Source organism: Dipodomys spectabilis, unplaced genomic scaffold (genome assembly GCF_019054845.1).
Source record: "Dipodomys spectabilis isolate Male_0828 unplaced genomic scaffold, ASM1905484v1 ptg000335l, whole genome shotgun sequence".
Taxonomy (NCBI): Eukaryota; Metazoa; Chordata; class Mammalia; order Rodentia; family Heteromyidae; genus Dipodomys; species Dipodomys spectabilis.
In genome coordinates, this window is record NW_024871012.1 from 3427684 (window position 1) to 3444591 (window position 16908).

Below are 16908 nucleotides of genomic sequence, written 5' to 3' on the forward strand. Positions count from 1 at the left end.
TAGACCATATTAAAGCAAACGATTGAGAGGATGAAACCTTAGATCTTTATAAGCATTTTTTGATCTTATGATCATTATTAATTTCTTTTTTTTTTTTTTGTAACAGGAAACACAAACTTAAATGTCTTTTAGGATCTGGTTCTAGTTTAGCCAGTAGCTTCTTGTTAAATTACTGAACTTTTTCAATTCTTAGTTCCTCATACATAAGCCAGAGGAGTAAAACTAGATCGGTATTCTTTTCTCCTCTACCCTAGATCAGTATTTTTTTTTTTTTAAATAAAATGCTTGGGCATTGGAATTTTTCTGGAAGCTCCAGAGTGATTTCAGTGCACAACCTGATTGAAGACCAATGAATCTGAGCAGTACAACTCAGACTTTAATGTGCATCGAAATCCTCTGGGATCATGTTGAAATCAGATTTATTTGTGTAGATCTTGAGCTGGTGCCTCCTGTCCCCCAATCCATCCAGAGCTGATGTGCCGCTGGTGCTGTTGGTCCACTGACCAACAGCCAGGGGTCAGTCTCAGAAGAGTTCCTTTGACGGTATTTCTTATCTCCATGGTCGAGTCCCTGTGATGCATGGGGCTCAGGTGCTTTTTTAATGAGATACCAGATTGAGGATATCAAGATTGGAAGGGTGTATCTGCATACTCTCTCCTTGGTTAAGTTCCAGAATCAAACCTTTTTGGAATGGTTCTGTATATTGAAGTCATTTTAGTAGGATAGTCAGTAAGGGGTATGAAGGGTTTTACATTTGCAGATTCAAACAACCTGATTAAACCTATTTGAGAAATAAAATTGTGTCTGTACTGGCATCATATCCAGTCATCATTCCATGCAAAGTAACTTATAACAACTATTTACCTAATATTTCTACTGTGTTACATGCTATAAGTAATCTAGAGGTGATTTTATGTACACTATAGTTGTATATAAAATGGTATGTTATGGAAGAGACCTGAACACTTGGTAATTTTGGTATGTCCAAGAACCTTAGCACCAATTCCTGAGGATTACAGAGGAATGACTGTACCTTGCTTTAGGTAGTGGTTTGCTGGGTTGTAAAACTGTATTACAGAGAGGAGAGTGGTATTTTCCTTTTTCTGCTTTGCTCATGGAGACCCCTTTCAAACATACATACAGGTACCCTGCCCATGTTGACTTAGCACTGGCTGCATTTAGTGTGAACTGGCATTTGAGCACATTCACTCTTGAAAGTTTCCTAAACACAAGTTAAAGCAAAATCTTCATTTGGAAGTAGATTTTGTTGTGGAAGAAACTCAAGCACAGTTAAGCTGTAAAGTTTGTTTCCAACCCTATCATTTGGTTAAAAAAAAAATACTAGTTATAATTCTCAGTCCTTTATTTTTGTTTGTAGTAGCATAACTTCAGACTAGAAGGAAGCATGATTTAGTGGGAAGAGCACCTGAGGTACTAGTTTAATCTTTCACTCACTTTATTTCATAAGTAGTTTATAATTATTTAGCATCTATAAAGAAGCCAGGGAGGGGATTAAGGAATTCTCCAGTTACTAGGCCTGTTCTGGAGAATTTTGTTGCATTGAAGGAACATAATCAATCAGGTACTGTAAATTTTAAGCCAATAGAAAACGATTTGAAATTTAGGGTATTGCTTTGACCAGTGTTGGGCTTAGAGTGTGGTCATGGGTTGGTACAGCTCTGTCAACTATGTAAAAGACAAAGTAATTGGGAACTTATGTGAATGTAACTTTAGCATGCCTTATCTTTAAAACACAAAGCAAGAAAAACCTACCTAAGCAAATTAAGTAGTAGATTAAAAAAAAAAATCTAGGCATAAACCCTTTTTCTTCTTTCTGTTTGGTAACAGTTTGAGGGCAAGCAGTTATTTTTACTTTTTGTTGGTCGTGGGGCTTGAACTCTGGAACTGTGCACTGTCCCAGAGCTCATTAGCTTAAGGCGAGCGCTCTACCACTTGAGCCACTGCACCATTTCTATTTTTTTGGTGGTTAATTGGAGATAAGAGTCTTGCAGACTTTCCTGCCTAGGCTGGCTTTGAACTGCCACCCTCAGATCTTAGCCTCCTGAGTAGCTAGGATAAGAGGCATGAGTCACTTCCCTGGTAGACAATTTTCTTATAATAGTACTTTAGAAAACTTTATCAGTAGAGATTTTTATAAACTTGGAATAGACTGGAGCCAGATGCCTTTGAGTCAGGTTTGTTATCCAAGCTACTTCGGTGTGAGTTGGAAAATCTTGGTTCAGAATCAGCCCCTGCAGAGATTCTATCTCTGATTTACCAGACAAAGCCAGGCTGGAGGCATGGCTCAAGTGGTAAAGTGCCGGCTGTGAGAAAGCAAACCAAGTGAGATTGAAGCCTTTATTTCAAGGCCTACAAAGAGACTGAGATTGTAGCTCATGAAATGATGTGTAACATGAGAAAGCATTGAGATTAAAGGTAGGATCATGTTCAAGACATTGCAGGTGTGTAGCACAGTGAAGGCAGTTGACAGAATCAGAGGTTGGAAGCTATATAACTTATAAACTATATGAGCTATATAGTTTAGGTTGTGCTTTGGTTAATGTAAAACTCACAAATTCTGTTAAGTACTTTGAAGTACTTACAAAGACATTTAGCTGTTCATCTTTTATAGTCTACACAGTGGAAAAAGCATATTCCTACAAATCCTACATAGTAAAGAGAGCAAGACCGGTCCTTTGCCAGTAGCCAGACTGTCTTTTCTGGGTCACAGTGCCTGAAAGTGAAGAAACAGTAAATTTTATGGCCTGACCTCACTCCTTGCCAATCAGTGAGCAAGCACTGTCTGTGTTACTGTCCCATTGAGTCTGCCCTCCCACTCCCCTCAGCCTCTTGAGCCCTGCAGCCCTTCCCCTGTAGAGTATAAATTAGTGAGGGATGCTCTCTTAATTGAGAGATAGAAAGAGCCCTAAGCTGGAATCAATATCTCAAAATACATCCACGCAATTTGTAATGCTATCTAATCTCCAGTCTGTCCTCAGACAGCACTAACTTACTTTAAGGGACTTTATCCATGCTCCTGCCATCATATGGGCAGCTGTTGTTCCTATTTCATGGTTGTAGAGTGGAGTTTGGGCCCATTTGAGGCTTGCTTCAAATTGTGGTTCAGCTAGGTTAGTAATTAGAAAGCCACTGTGCCTTTTGAGACTCTATAGTTGCATCATTCATAATAGCTGGTGTATTTTTCACGTTTTGTCACTTGAGTCTGAATTCTTCCCATGCTTTCCCATAACTGTTACTACAAATAAACGCTGACATAAGCCTGTGACTTGCCTATTTGAATGCACGATGGATCCAGTCTTACATGCAGTTAATCAAGTCCAAATCTGTGCAGCCACACATGCTGCTTGGTGTCCTTTTCTGACAGTCATCCTGGTGACAATTGAGCCTTCTAGAGCCTTATGTGTGGGTTATGTTACCTCTTAGCTGTCTTTTGTCCCATAGCCTATTCCTTTGTATGTTGGGGAATCGCATTCGATTTCTTAGGGTCTTCTTGACCCTTGAGAATCTTACCAGTATTTCCAGCATGTCTCCATCTTCTTCGTCTGCCTGGTTTTTATTAGGTAACCTCATTCACTCTGTTAAGTAGATGATTCTTACCCCTCCCTCCTATTTAAAAGAAACATAAAACAAAAAAACCATCCTGACCTTGTCTCTGAATCTATCCTGTCATTTCCCTCTGGTGTTCACCTCCGCAGTTCCCCGATGATGAGCTTTCCCACACGTCTGCCCGAGGGCCAGTGAGTCCATCTGAGGAAATGCCAGCCTCTCCCTTCTGCTTTCTCAAGTCAAACCCAAAGGGGGAGCAGTGGTTGTCTCCCTTCCCTGTAATGTGTTAGCCACACCCCGCCAGTCCTGTTCCTCTCACAGACGTTCACCTCTCGCTATCTTTCTGATGGATCCTGGTTACTTCTTTAACACTTTACTCTTAGTTGGCTGTAACTGTGCAATGGGGACACGATTGATCTTCTTAAAGTTGCTGTGAGCATGAAGTGAAGGCCCGGGCATACCACACATACACTCTCCATGGATGTTAAGATGGAACTCAGGACCCAGTCCCCTTCATGCCATATTCACAATGGCTCTCACTGCCTGCAGTGCGGTAATCTGGTCCTAACTGGCCTACCTTGGAGGTTGACTTTTATGGTGCTTTCATTGCAGCCTCCTTTTGTGCTGTCGCTGCCCCCATTCCTGTTTCCTGTTCTGGTAACTGTCCTCTGATGGTACATCCAGCTAAATTTTTTAGCGTGCTGTCTGCTTCCTGATTCCTCTCTTTGCCTTTCAGACTCCCGCCACCCATCATTTATTCACGGTGAAGAGTCCTGTGTTAATAATTTAAATATACCTTGCTTGTCACTGTTAGTCTCATTTAGTAAGTTATGGGCTCTATAAACCCTCTCTGTTCCTCTGCCATCTGGGATTGTGGCACAGAACCTGATGGAGCAGTAGGCAATTATTAAACATTGTGGATATAGCTCAGCACTGGTGGCTCACGCCTGTCATCCTAGCTACTCAGGAGGCTGAGATCTGAGGATCACAGTTCAAAGCCAGCCCAGGCAGTAAAGTCCATGAGACTCTTAACTCCAATTAACCACCAGAAAACCAGAAGTGACACTGTGGCTCAAGTGGCAGAGCACTTGCCTTGAGCTGAAGAGCTGAGGGACAGCGCCCAGGCCCAGAGTTCAAGCCCCACAACTGACCAAAAAAAAAAAAAATTGGGAATATGTTCACAAAAGGGAATTCTTCTACTTTGGGGCTTTGATTTCTAGGGCTCTTACGTATGCCATCCAAGGTAGTTAAACATTTGGTGTCGGTTACTGTGTTTATTCCAGTTTAGTTTTTTCCCTTATAGGACATACACACTTCAAGGATTCAAGGTAATTCTGCATCCATTATACCTTGTACCAAAGCTCTAAGCTTTGAGTAGGAACCAGTACCTAAAACCATCTTGTTTCTTAAATCTTGGATTCTTTGGGAATTTATCTTGTGCTTATTCCAAAATTATCTTTGATTCTCCATCTTTCCCTTTGTTGCATGTTCTGTAGATCTCTTCTTTCAAATATAATACTTACCAAGAAGTGGGAGGAGGGCAGAAATGCACTGAAGTGTCGTGACCTGTTTGGGATTTTCCTTGTTTCTTGGGGGGTTGTCTTTGTGAGAGTCTTGCTGCTGCTTCGTGTGGCCATCAGAACGTTCTATAATCTGGTCCTGGGGGTCCCCTTCTTCTCTTAGTTTTTTGTTTTGTTTTTTCCTTCAGTTGTGTGCATCTTGTGCGCTGGCTTAAGGTTTTCAGTTGGGATCACTGGAAGCTTACACTGGATAGTGAGTGTGGGTGCTGAGCATGGAGATTTGGATTGAATGGGTCGACGGGGAGGCCTGTGAAAAGCCCTCTTGTAAGACTAGAAATCACTTACCAGCCGCTTCACCCAGAATATTCTCTCCTCAAAGAGCCTTGAGGAGAGAAGGTTCCAGAAAAGGTCGAGGAAGTTCAAGTTCTATTGCTTTTTATGTGTTTCTTTACACAGATTTATAGCTGCTCTCAAGTGAAAGGCTTCAGGTTTTCCCTCAGGAAAGAGAGTGGTTTACTTCTGCGTAGAGCAAGGCCATACAATCAGAGATCTCTTTACTTCCATAGTTGGTAACGAACATCTACAAAATGTGGTCTGGAACATGCTTTGGGAGATGTGGTCATCCACATTTCAACCTTTGTCCTCCCTTGATTATCTTATCCCGTCCAGAGCCAGCCCCCTGACCTTAGTGCTCTCTCTGTGATCTCCTAGTGAGTTTTTGTTGTTTCTTCACCTCTGAGTTCTTCATGTACTTGGATATGTGCTTCTATCTTCCTGGCCCTGTGAGGTGAGCTTCATTGTCGACAGCAGTGGTCATCTTGCTCATTTTATCCGTGTCTCCATTCAGCACCCTTCAAGAATCCCAAGAGATACTAGGAAACTAATAAATGTTTTGGGAATAGAAATAAAGGTAGCAATGCATGCATGGCTTTTTTAAAGGTACATCTTGAACTGCCCTTATAATTTCATTAAAAAACCAAATGCCGGGCGCTGGTGGCTCACGCCTGTAATCCTAGCTACTGAGGAGGCTGAGATCTGAGGATCACGGTTCAAAGCCAGCCCCGGCAGAAAGTCCATCTCCAATAAAGTCTTATCTCCAATAAACCACTAGGAAACTGGAAATAGAGCTGTGGCTCAAGCGGTAGAGCACTTGCCTTGAGCTGTAGAGCTCAGGGACAGTGCTCAAGCCCAGAGTTCAAGCCCTGCAACTGACAAAAAACAAAACAGAACAAAAAAAAAACTAAAAACTTGAGGTACAAATGTGACCTTTCATATCAGTGTGTTTTATCTCTGTGTATTCAGCAAACCCTCAGTTGAATCCATTCGGGGAAAAGAGGTGATTCTGCTGTAAATATGTACAGATACTTATTCCTTGTCATCGTTTCTTAAACACTAGAGTATACAACACCTATTTACATTACATTTGCCTTCTATTCAATATTGTAATGTGTGGGAAGGTAGGTGTAGGTTTTATATAAATGCCTTGCTGTGTTATATAAGGGACTTGAGTGTCCTCAGATTTTGATCTCTGTACATTAAGTAACTAAAAATGTATACTTACAAATAGGTAGTATATTGGTAAGCATACAAAAAAGTATGGCATTTTGGTTATACAAATATGTTGTATACACTGTAAACAAATAGGCAGTATATACTGGGAGTATATACTTAGAGTAGTTTAATTTTTAAAAATTTCTTTCCAATTTTCTCAAATTTCTAGTAGAGTTAAAAAAGAAGAAAACAAGCGAAAGTAGATGAGAGCCTGCTTTAGGAATAATCTGTAAATGTTCTGATCACAGGGGGATCTCTGTAATGTTTGAGTTGCTCAGCTTATGCCAGGCAGCTTCTCCCAGCCTCTGAGCATCGTAATTTTGTGAACCCTTTCAAGAAGCTCAGTGAATGATGGCTTACTTAAAAGAAAGGCTGGGAGTTAATTTGCTCTTAGGATCAACTTTCCTGATTATTAAGTACCTCAACAACAACAGCCTTCACCATCAGAGACTGTGAGGAAGCAGTTTGTGTATCAGAACACGTGTGTGGGATCCCAAGTCAGAGCTCCTGCCCAGGGGTAAAGGGACAAGTAAAGGTGAGGAACTTCCTGAACTTCCTTCAGTAGTGCTTCAAATGGCTTTTTCTTGGAAGGTCTTCTCACACTGCAGATGTGTTCATGCACCCCCAAGTCTGGATCCCATGGTCCAATCTTAATTTTTTTTTTTTTGGTCGGTCATAGGGCTTGAACTCTGGGCCTGGGCGCTGTCCCTGAGCTCTTCAGTTCAAAGCTGGCACCCTACCATGTGAGCCACAGCGCCACTTCCCCATGGTCCAATTTTGAACAGTGTGAATAAGTATGAACTGCTTCTCTACATCCTGAAACCTGTAATTTCTGAGATCCGTTTACGTATTTGAATTACTAGAAACTGCTCTTCTCCTTCCTGTGAGCCAAGACATAACTATAACGTGATGAGGGCCTGTCCTTGGGTTATAATATTAATTTATTCTAGATACCATTCTAGGCATTTACTCTGAACTTCAAATACAAAGTGCTCTCTTGGTGTGCCATCTTAATATGTACACCAAATTCCAATTACTCAGGTGCTTAGTAAGCTGGTACAAATGATCTTAAAAGGAGGTTGAGCTGTGCCTCCTTCATGAGGTTCCTAAAATCATCTTTTAAACTTTGTTTCCTGCCAAGGAATCAGAATGGGAGCTTTAGTTATTTGCTCATCAGTAAGGAATTGTCCAGAATGAATTTGCATGTCCTCTTGCTACCCACTGAGGTTATTTGTTACTCTTTTTTGGGCTTTTGAGCAGCCAAAAAGCTAGAAAAGATGTGTGCTCGGAGGTTAAAGAACCCAGATCAGAACACATGCAAGTGTTGGGCAGATGGCTACTCCTTTACGGTTGATTTGGTGATGTATTCTGACAATTCCAAGCAATTGGGAATGTTTGCAAAAGAATTTACAGAGTTTCACCTGGACTGTACGGAGAGTATCTTCCATAGAGGAACCATTAGCACCATTAGGCCTGTGGAGAGATCTCTGCCTTCATCAAGCCCCATGTTCTCAACCATGGTGCTCTACATGAGGATGGGTGTATGCTGTGGTCCAGTGGTGTCAGATGTCACCTTCCCCTTAGATTTGCAAAAAGTGTACCCTTTGAGGCCCTTCTGTAGTCTATATTTAAACATCTCCAGGAGATTAGTTATGCACATTAAAATTTGAGAAGCACTCATGTAGTCCACCATTTGCACCACATGTAGGAGAGGTAATTTCAGATGATTAAAAATGTTGTTGAGAGAGACAAGAATAGGGGTCAAGTGTGGTGTCTCACTCCTGTAATCCTAGCGTTTGGGAGGCAGATATTGGGAGGACCATGGTTCAAGGCCAGCCTGGGCCACAAAAAGAAAAAATAACAAGCTAGCAAGGTCCTGTCTCATCCAATAACCAGACCTTCTGGTTGTGTGCTCTTGTGATGAAGGATTGTGGTCCAAGCTGACCCCGGGCCCAAACTCAGGAGGTTACACCTGACAAATAAAACACGTGAGAGCTAAGGGCGTGACGCAGTGAAGAGCACCGGCCAGACACACCCCAGTGATGCCCAAAATATGCTGGGCGAGGAAGGGAAGACAGGCTCGGGAGCGGTAAAAGAGGGATTAATCAGTGAAGGCCTGGGTGTAGACCGGGGATGGGGAAAGAGCCCTGGGGTCCTGTGGGGAAGAGGTTCCAGGTGGAGGGAAGAGGAGGTTCAGAGGCACTTTTGGCTCCTTGCAGGCTCTGCCTTCTGTCCTGGCCAGGCCAGGGTCTGGGATGCACTTGCTCACCAGGTCTCAACCTGGCAGTAAAAGCTGCCGTGTATGGCTCATTGATAGCTGGGTCAGCAGAAATAGTCAGCACTTAATTTTGATCAGAGCTGGCTACTTCCTACAGTGGGAAAAGAAAGGAATCAGAGGGATGTTTCTTCAGTGATGGCTTTAAAGAGTGGACATTTTCATATAATTAGAAGGAGGGAGAGAAGCAACTAGAGGGTATGCTAAAATTGGAGTAGGAAAAAGAAATGCTGAGGAATGTGGCCACAGGTGGAGAGTTAGTAAGAAATGTAAGCATAACTAAAGAAAAATATCTCACATGGCTTTCCTTGTAGGAAAAGTAGCTTGTTTCTTCTCTGGGTAAATAGGTATCCTTGATGAGCACTTCTTAAGAACGATTAGTCTGTTTGGTTTTATTCCTGTATCTAAAGGTTTACCTCTTCAGGCATTGCTCGTATTATTTTGATCATATTAGTCATACTGGGAAAAATGAAGATGAATGTTCTCCATCGACTGTGATCTCTGGAGTGCACTCTACCGTGCATGAACCACACCTCCAATCCAGCAGTTTTCTGGATAATTGGAGATCAGAGTCTCCCAGACTTCTTGCCAGGCTGGCTTTAAACTGTGATCCTCGAAGCTCAACCTTTGCAGTGGTGGTTAGCATCAGAAGCACGAGTCACAGGTGCCCTGTGGTCGCTGGATTATTTTTCCCCCTTCCTTATGGATAAGTAAGAAAATGCTTCATTGCAAATTCACATTTAAAAGCAACCTGTAGATGAATAGAGAGAGAAGAAACAAATGAGAAAGTCACTGTCAGGGCTTGGCAGATTTCTAATTTCGGAGTGCCGAGGGAAGAAGCCTTTTGCACAGCCTGGGTGTCGAAGCGGTCCGTGTAATCAGGTTCTCTGCCTAGCTCTCCTTTACTCCGTTGAATCGACAACAGAGTCATTTTCTTTTCCTATTCCTGCTGGCATTCCTTCCCCCCGCCCCCCCATCCTTCCTTTCTGTTTTCCTGCCCCTTACTAAGATGAATATAATGATAATACTACTTGCAGTATTTTTTTAGAGAACTAAAGTGATTTGAAATCTTATATACCAGGCAACAGGATTGTCAACCTCAGACTTAATAGTAAATCATTCTATTACTCTTGAATTTGAGCAGTATTAAACTTAGTCATCAGAACCCCTACATGTTCTGGACAATAAGTACCTATGAAAGATTTTCCTTGAATACCCTCTAAAAAGCCCAAATGGTGAGATAAAGGGATGCTATTTTTGAACCATTGTAACAACAACAACAAAAGTTCCATAAAATACCATGTTACTTTTGGTGGGAACACACTGAAATAGTTCTATGAAATGTCGCTGCACCAGGATTCTCTCCAGGAAGGGCATTGCCCTTCTTACTCCTTCACAAGCCCACAATAGCACCACATTTCTTGTTGTACAAAGAGTGAGGTACTTGAATATATCCAGTTGAATGAGTTGCACAGAGTTCTTTATCACATGCAGTAATCTGACATAAATGTGAGTTCAAATTACAAACCATGTGGATGTTGGTTTGGTTTTACCATCAGTAGAATCATTGTTTAAACACAGTGGGGGAAATAAGAATAAAAAATGGGTGAATAACTAGAGCTTGGATATTACTCAATAATATGACTTGAGTAACTCAAAAACAATATGCTATTCTCATTAGAGGAAGTAGAATGGGCAAAGCTTCTAACAGGTCTAAATACTTTGCCAAAGAATCTTGGTAGTTGATTAGTCTTTTGAAAACTGAAAGATAACACTTATTCTTATAATGCTATTTATTGCTTTCATTAGACAGTATTAAGTATTTTGTACAAAATATGTACCTAATCTAAATTTTTAGCTATCTAGCGTACCAACTTTCTTTCTAGTAGTGCTGATGATACATTTGATCTAAAGAGTTTCTAAGAGAAACTAGAGAAGCATTATTCTAGTCTCTTTTTTTAAGCATATAAACTTGGTTTTAACCATTAGATATTCTCATCTGTTTGCTGAAAATGAATTTTGATGTCAATACCTGAGGTAACTGACTTAAAACAGAAAAGGTTTTCTAGAGGCAAAGCTCAGTGATAGAATGCCTGCCTAGCAAGTACAGGTCTTTGAGTTTAAACCCTAGTACCTCAAACAGAAAGAAAGTCATTTTCTTTCACTGTGTTGGAGATTTTGGAATTTCAATCCATGGCTTTTGGCAAGGTAATATGTCACAGTGGAGAACATTTAGTGGGGCAGACCTTCTCACCTTTGGGAAATGGAAAAAAGGGAGAGAAAAGGCTGAGGTCCCATATCCCCTTAAAGAGCAAGCTGTATGATTTAAATTTTTCCCACTAGGCCCTACTTCCTAGCTTCTGTCATTGCCCAATAGTCCCATAGGCGGGTGATCATGCCTTAAACATACGGCCTTTGGTCTCCCTTGTCCAAACCAGTGTCAGTTTAGAGCTATTATAGTACTTGAATTGTTTTCATTATGTTTAATTTGGAATATTAGTAAGATGGAAAAGAAATTTTTGTCCTTTGACTTAAATGTTGAGTTAGGTATGATCAATTCCAGTAGTTTTGAAGTTTCTAAGAGAATTTGAGACAAATTGATGACCAATCACAATTATTTATTTTCATCACATTTGAGGACTCTTTCTATACAAGAGTTGAGGGGATGTGATTGATAAATACTTAAAGTGCATTGATTCTTTGAAAAAATGTGAAAAAACTAGTATAAAGTACTAATATAGAGTACAAGTCAGTGGTAAAATGTTACTTTTCAAGAATGTTTTTCTGAAAGTGTATTTTTTCCCAAATAGTTCCCTAATAATGCTTTGCTACTATTTCATTGTAATAGTACATATAATTTTGTTCAGATTTTGATAAGATGCTAAAACTTCTTTGAACCTTTTTAAAACCCAACAATTTGATATATAGTTTTGATTACTAAAAGAAATTCATTGTATTTTTTCTCAAGTATATTGCTAAAATAGTTTTTCAGGAAAGTATATAGGCAGAAAATCTAAATAAGAATTAGATTTTTATTATCAGGTCCCACTTTGGGGAATGTAGCTGTGATTCAAATAGAGATCTAACTCAGTTCTCCCTAAATGACTAATTTATGTTATAAAGGAAACATGTATGTGTGTGATATTGGGTGCTTTAATGTTTGTTACTTTCTGATATGTTGAGTTGTGGTGTTCTTTTCAGTGTATATCGCTTTTTATGATGTAAAGTAGTTACTGAATATTCCAACGTTCCTTGAGTATTAAGAGCGTGGCGTAGGGCTGAAGGCTTCTTCTCAGGGTTTGCCCGTTTCATTGCTGAGTGGTCATGTTGTTTAATGTCCACTGCCCATGTCCACTTGCGACTTACCCTGTTAACAGTCACCTGCCAGATGTTGAACACATAGCCAAAGTTTCCTGTTTTGTTTTTGTTTTTGTTATTACCATTTTCTAAGAGATTTTGGCAAAACCAAGTTTCTTTTTTAGTAGGGACAATTATCATTTTTTACTGTCTCTTTTTATTGGCATACAATAGTTTCTAGTAAGCAAGAAAGAAATATTAAGTTAGTGAAAATATGTGTGTAACTTAACTATTTCTAAACAAGTGTCACTCTTTTTGAATGAATATCTTGATGACTGGCGGCAAAGCTACATAATGAAAGTGTCCAAAATTGTCGAGTATTTGACAAAGTAGGGTTGCCAGAATGATCTTTTTTGTTTATTTTTCAACCTGAACAATTGTCCTTTTATTGTAGCCATTACTGCTATTTTGGAAGATCATGGACATCTAAAGGCAATAGTTTTAACAGCCTCCATAAAGCATCAAATGCCATTATAACATCCGTAATTCTAACAGCACTATTTCAGAATCTCTGTTTAAATGAACTATCTATCTGTGAATGTATTTGCTCAGGGATGCATGACCCACATCACCTATAAATTTGATTGGAAGCTACAGCGCTGGCACAGGGTGATGGATAGCCCATTAGAGCCCTGATTAACCATGTGATTCAAAGGCTGGGAATATATTGTCTAAGCAAGATTCATCAGATGCAATCAGAATTTCAAGTGGTCAGAGGAAATTCAGCTGTGTGTCGCGGTTTTTCCTTCCCTAGTGCTGCTGTTCCTTCTATGTTGCCTTTTTCCCCTTTCTTTTTCCAATGCTGAAAAGCGCTTCTTTGATGAATCTGCTCCTTACCCTAAAGCTGTCTGTCTGTTATTCATCAGAAAGCAGGTCGCAGTTCAGTGAGCAGAAGAAAAGATTTTAATAGAAGCTGTGCCAAGGGCTGTAATGCATCATTTTAGGGCCCTAATTACATTACAATGACAAATATCAATGGTGACAACAGCAATAACCTACATCCTTTAATGGCTGTGCTGGAAAAGGAGTTTGGGCCCCACGCCATTAGATTAGACTCAGTTTCAAAACACAGGCCATTAGAAGTGTGTGTCCACAGTATTATTGGCTGATAGCTGAAGCCCAGTGGAAAGGCCTATAAATAAATGATGTCTCCCTAAAGCCTGTGTCCTCTGGGACAAAAGAGGCAAAATTAGATGACCATGGAAGCAGTAGTGTTTCCGAGGCAACTTTAGCTTTCAAAGTGAAGAATGACCCGCTTAATTTTATGAAATCTCAAGATCTCCCTCTCTTTCTCTTTCTTTCTTTCTGACACACACACACACACACACACACACACACACACACACACACACCTGCCACACACACACACACACACACACACACACACACACACACACACACACACACACACACACACACACACACACACACACACACACACACCTGCCAATTAGCCGGTTTATAAAAGTCCTTTGGCGTGACAACTATGAGAAATTAAGAAGTCTTTTAAACAAAAGAAGACCTTTAAATAAAGTTTGAGGAGTTACCCTTTTGTTCTATTCAGTATATGTATCAACTTAGATGATTTCTGGTATTAATATTGTTTCCTCTGTATCTCAGTCTTTAAGAAAAGGTTAAACTTTTTTTTCATTAGTTGTTGAGACTTAAAATAGCGTAGGTCCAAAATTAAGGAACGAAATAACTCTTTGGTCTTTATTTTATCAGATGAGTAAGTTTCCTGAATAGTTTCATTATGTAGGCAAACTAAGGAACTCCGTTTTCTTACATGCCCACACATTTTTCAACCCTCCTAGCAAGGGACTATTTTATTTATGTAAACAACATAATGAGGAAAATATGCTTGGCAGATGGTTCTAAGCATTAGAATCATCAGTTTGGTTTGCCCCAAAGTGTCTCATTATCTTTTATTCTCTCCCCCTCCACCTCTTCCTACAAACATCTGAACAACCAAATGCCTTTGAGACAGACTTTCAGCAGAATGGTACTCATTTTCTCAGCTCACCCTGGAATTTCACCCCATAACCACTGTGGTGTGTTCGTCCAGGTGGAGCGTGGTTTGGTGATTCCCACTGCAGCTTTTCATGGTGGTTTAAGCATTCTTCAAGGACGGCTAAGTGCTGCGTGGGGTCCCGGCAGTAAGTTAAATCAGGTCAGCACAGTTGGGTCCGTACTCACCACTGCTTATCTGCGCTGGGTTTTTGCCTGTCCTGTTAGGAGAATAGGCTGAAGTGGAAAACTTAGGTTTTGAAACTGCGGGCTGAATTGGTGTTTTCTGTTGGCTGGCAAAGTGTGTAAGGTGCTGGCATTTAAAAGATTGCATACCTACAAAGTCAGAAGGGCTGCAGATGAAAGAAGGAAGCCTCATTGCGTAAGTAGGGTGCTGCTGTCACCCTGGGATTGAGCTAGCATGAAAAAGAGATGCTCTTGTCCTCAGATGAAATGAGGAACTGACCCTGGATGGAATTTATTTTAAGAATGCCTCAGGAATAGTAATTGCTTTACATTTTTCTATCTTTTAACGCTTCTTACCTCTCCTTTTTACTGTCCCATCATTCAAATATATTCTGTATGTGTGTATGTATGTGTGTATGTATATTAAAAACTGTCTACTTATCAAAAAGTATGTAACATGCCACTTAAAAGGCAGAGTACCTTTTTAAAAAGGAAAATATAGTGGTGATATTTTTCTTTCTGGCTGGATATGGGAAGTACTCGCCTATAATCCATACCCTTCTGAGGCCAAGGCAAAAGGATCCTCAGTTTCAGGCCAGCGAGGGCTACACATAGTGAGACCTGCACTCCCCATCAAAACAGAACAAAATTCTGTTTTCTGACACTGTTGGTACTTGGTACTTTTTTGCACATATACAGAATGAAGATCATGTTCCCAAGAAGGAGAACTCTTTTTTTTTTTTGGTCAGTCGTGGGGCTTGAACTCTGGGCCTGGGTGCTGTCCTACACTCTTCAACTCAAGGCTAGTCTCTAGATAACTTCATGTTGCTTTCTGCCAAGTATAGTCAGAACACACACACACACACACACACAGACACACACACACACACACACACACACACACACACACACACACACGTCTAGATTAACTTGCTCCTTTGGGTCTGGTGCTGTTCTTTCAGGAGATGTTTTCAAAGCAAAGTCCCCAAATGTAGTAGAGAGTTGGGATAGAGAGCAGACTGTGTGTTTATTATCACAACTCTTCAAGACGTAAAGAGTGTTATGAAAGACAACATGAGAATAGACAAAGGGTACTGATGAAGACTTGAAACCTAATCTTAGAAAGAGGAGTGTTGGCGACCAAACTGTGCTGTTAATGTGCCATTGCTATCTGGGTTTCCTTTTAACGGACCTATTTGATGAGATTGTTCTCTTCTTCCATAGAAAATAACACTAGCCAGAATATTGCGTATTGTAAAGTTATCCTGTTAATATTTTGAGAATCTGTCATCAATTGACTCTTCTGTTTATTGCTTTCCTCTCTCTCTCTCTCTCTTTTTTTTCCCTGCAGGCAGAGATTGTCAAGAGGCTGAATGCTATCTGTGCACAAGTCATTCCTTTCCTGTCCCAAGAGGTAAGGTAGTTGATTTCAGGCATTGGGCTTGAAGTTGCCATTTTAGTGATTTTGCAGCGAAGAGTGTGGAACTGATGTTGGCCTTGCCAGTTTCTTGGTGTCTGTATTTTACATTTCTAAGATACAGTGTTCTCATTCCAACTTTTACACCTTATTAACATTCAGTGGGATGTGATTTAAGTGTGCTTATATAGGGGACTATTTCTAATGCGCTAAACAAAATTCAGTTGTTAAAGTATGATATGCTGTTGCTCAGCATTATGCCTGTTTGTCATAATGTCATCTAATAGGGAAGTTTGAAAAATTACCAGCAAAATAAGAGCATGTTTTACATTTCTGTCATTGAGCAGTCATAGTTGGCAGAAGATACATCAAAAAGTAGTAAGCAAGTGAATGTAACTTTTGGCTGGCTGTTTCTGAAAAATCATTGACTATTACCTGATTAAGTCTCAGAATAAAATTTCTATTCATTGTGGAAAAAGCAATGCAAGGTGACCTGAGTGGCCTTGTGTCTCTGAGTGTCCCTTTTCTCCAGACCAGGCCTTGTTGACAGGGGTCCTCGTGCTTTGCTGGTGCCTCCCATGCACACCACTAGTTTTGTCTTGCTCGCCACCAGACCAGGTGCTCTGTCTACAGATCTGTGCAGATTGGGATGAGGCGTGGCATTTCTAGTGCTTGGTGGCCGCCTGGTGCTCCCTGCCCTTTTTTGTTTGCTTGCTTGCTTTTGGCAGTGAGAGAGAGAATTTTTGCTTCCGAATGTCAGAATTCTTCATTTGCTCAGGTAGATTGCCTCTACATCTGCATCCTGGAAGAACTACTATAACGAATGGATTATCCAATGTGTCACAGACACAGACACAGCGTGCTTTGTGTTGGGGCCAAGACGGCATTGAGACTCTTCCCTCCCCCACCCCCCTCTGCACCCTTTCAGTTCTTCTGAGTGTCCTGTCACTGCTTTTTTAGCTACCTACCTGCCAGTAAGCCTGGGCTAATGTTGGCATGCAGGCCATATTTGAGCTTGCCATGTGTAG

The 16908-nt window shown here is 40.6% G+C and overlaps 1 protein-coding gene across 5 annotated transcripts in view; it reads left to right on the plus strand.

Moving 5' to 3' along the window:
• Tle4 (TLE family member 4, transcriptional corepressor) overlaps nucleotides 1–16908 on the plus strand; it is a 143115-nt gene that overhangs the window by 18080 nt on the left and 108127 nt on the right. For all 5 annotated transcript variants that reach the window (XM_042665572.1, XM_042665573.1, XM_042665574.1 and 2 more), the window contains exon 5: nucleotides 15815–15877. In XM_042665572.1, coding sequence (XP_042521506.1) covers nucleotides 15815–15877 — 63 coding nt within the window. The remainder of the gene's footprint in view (nucleotides 1–15814; nucleotides 15878–16908) is intronic.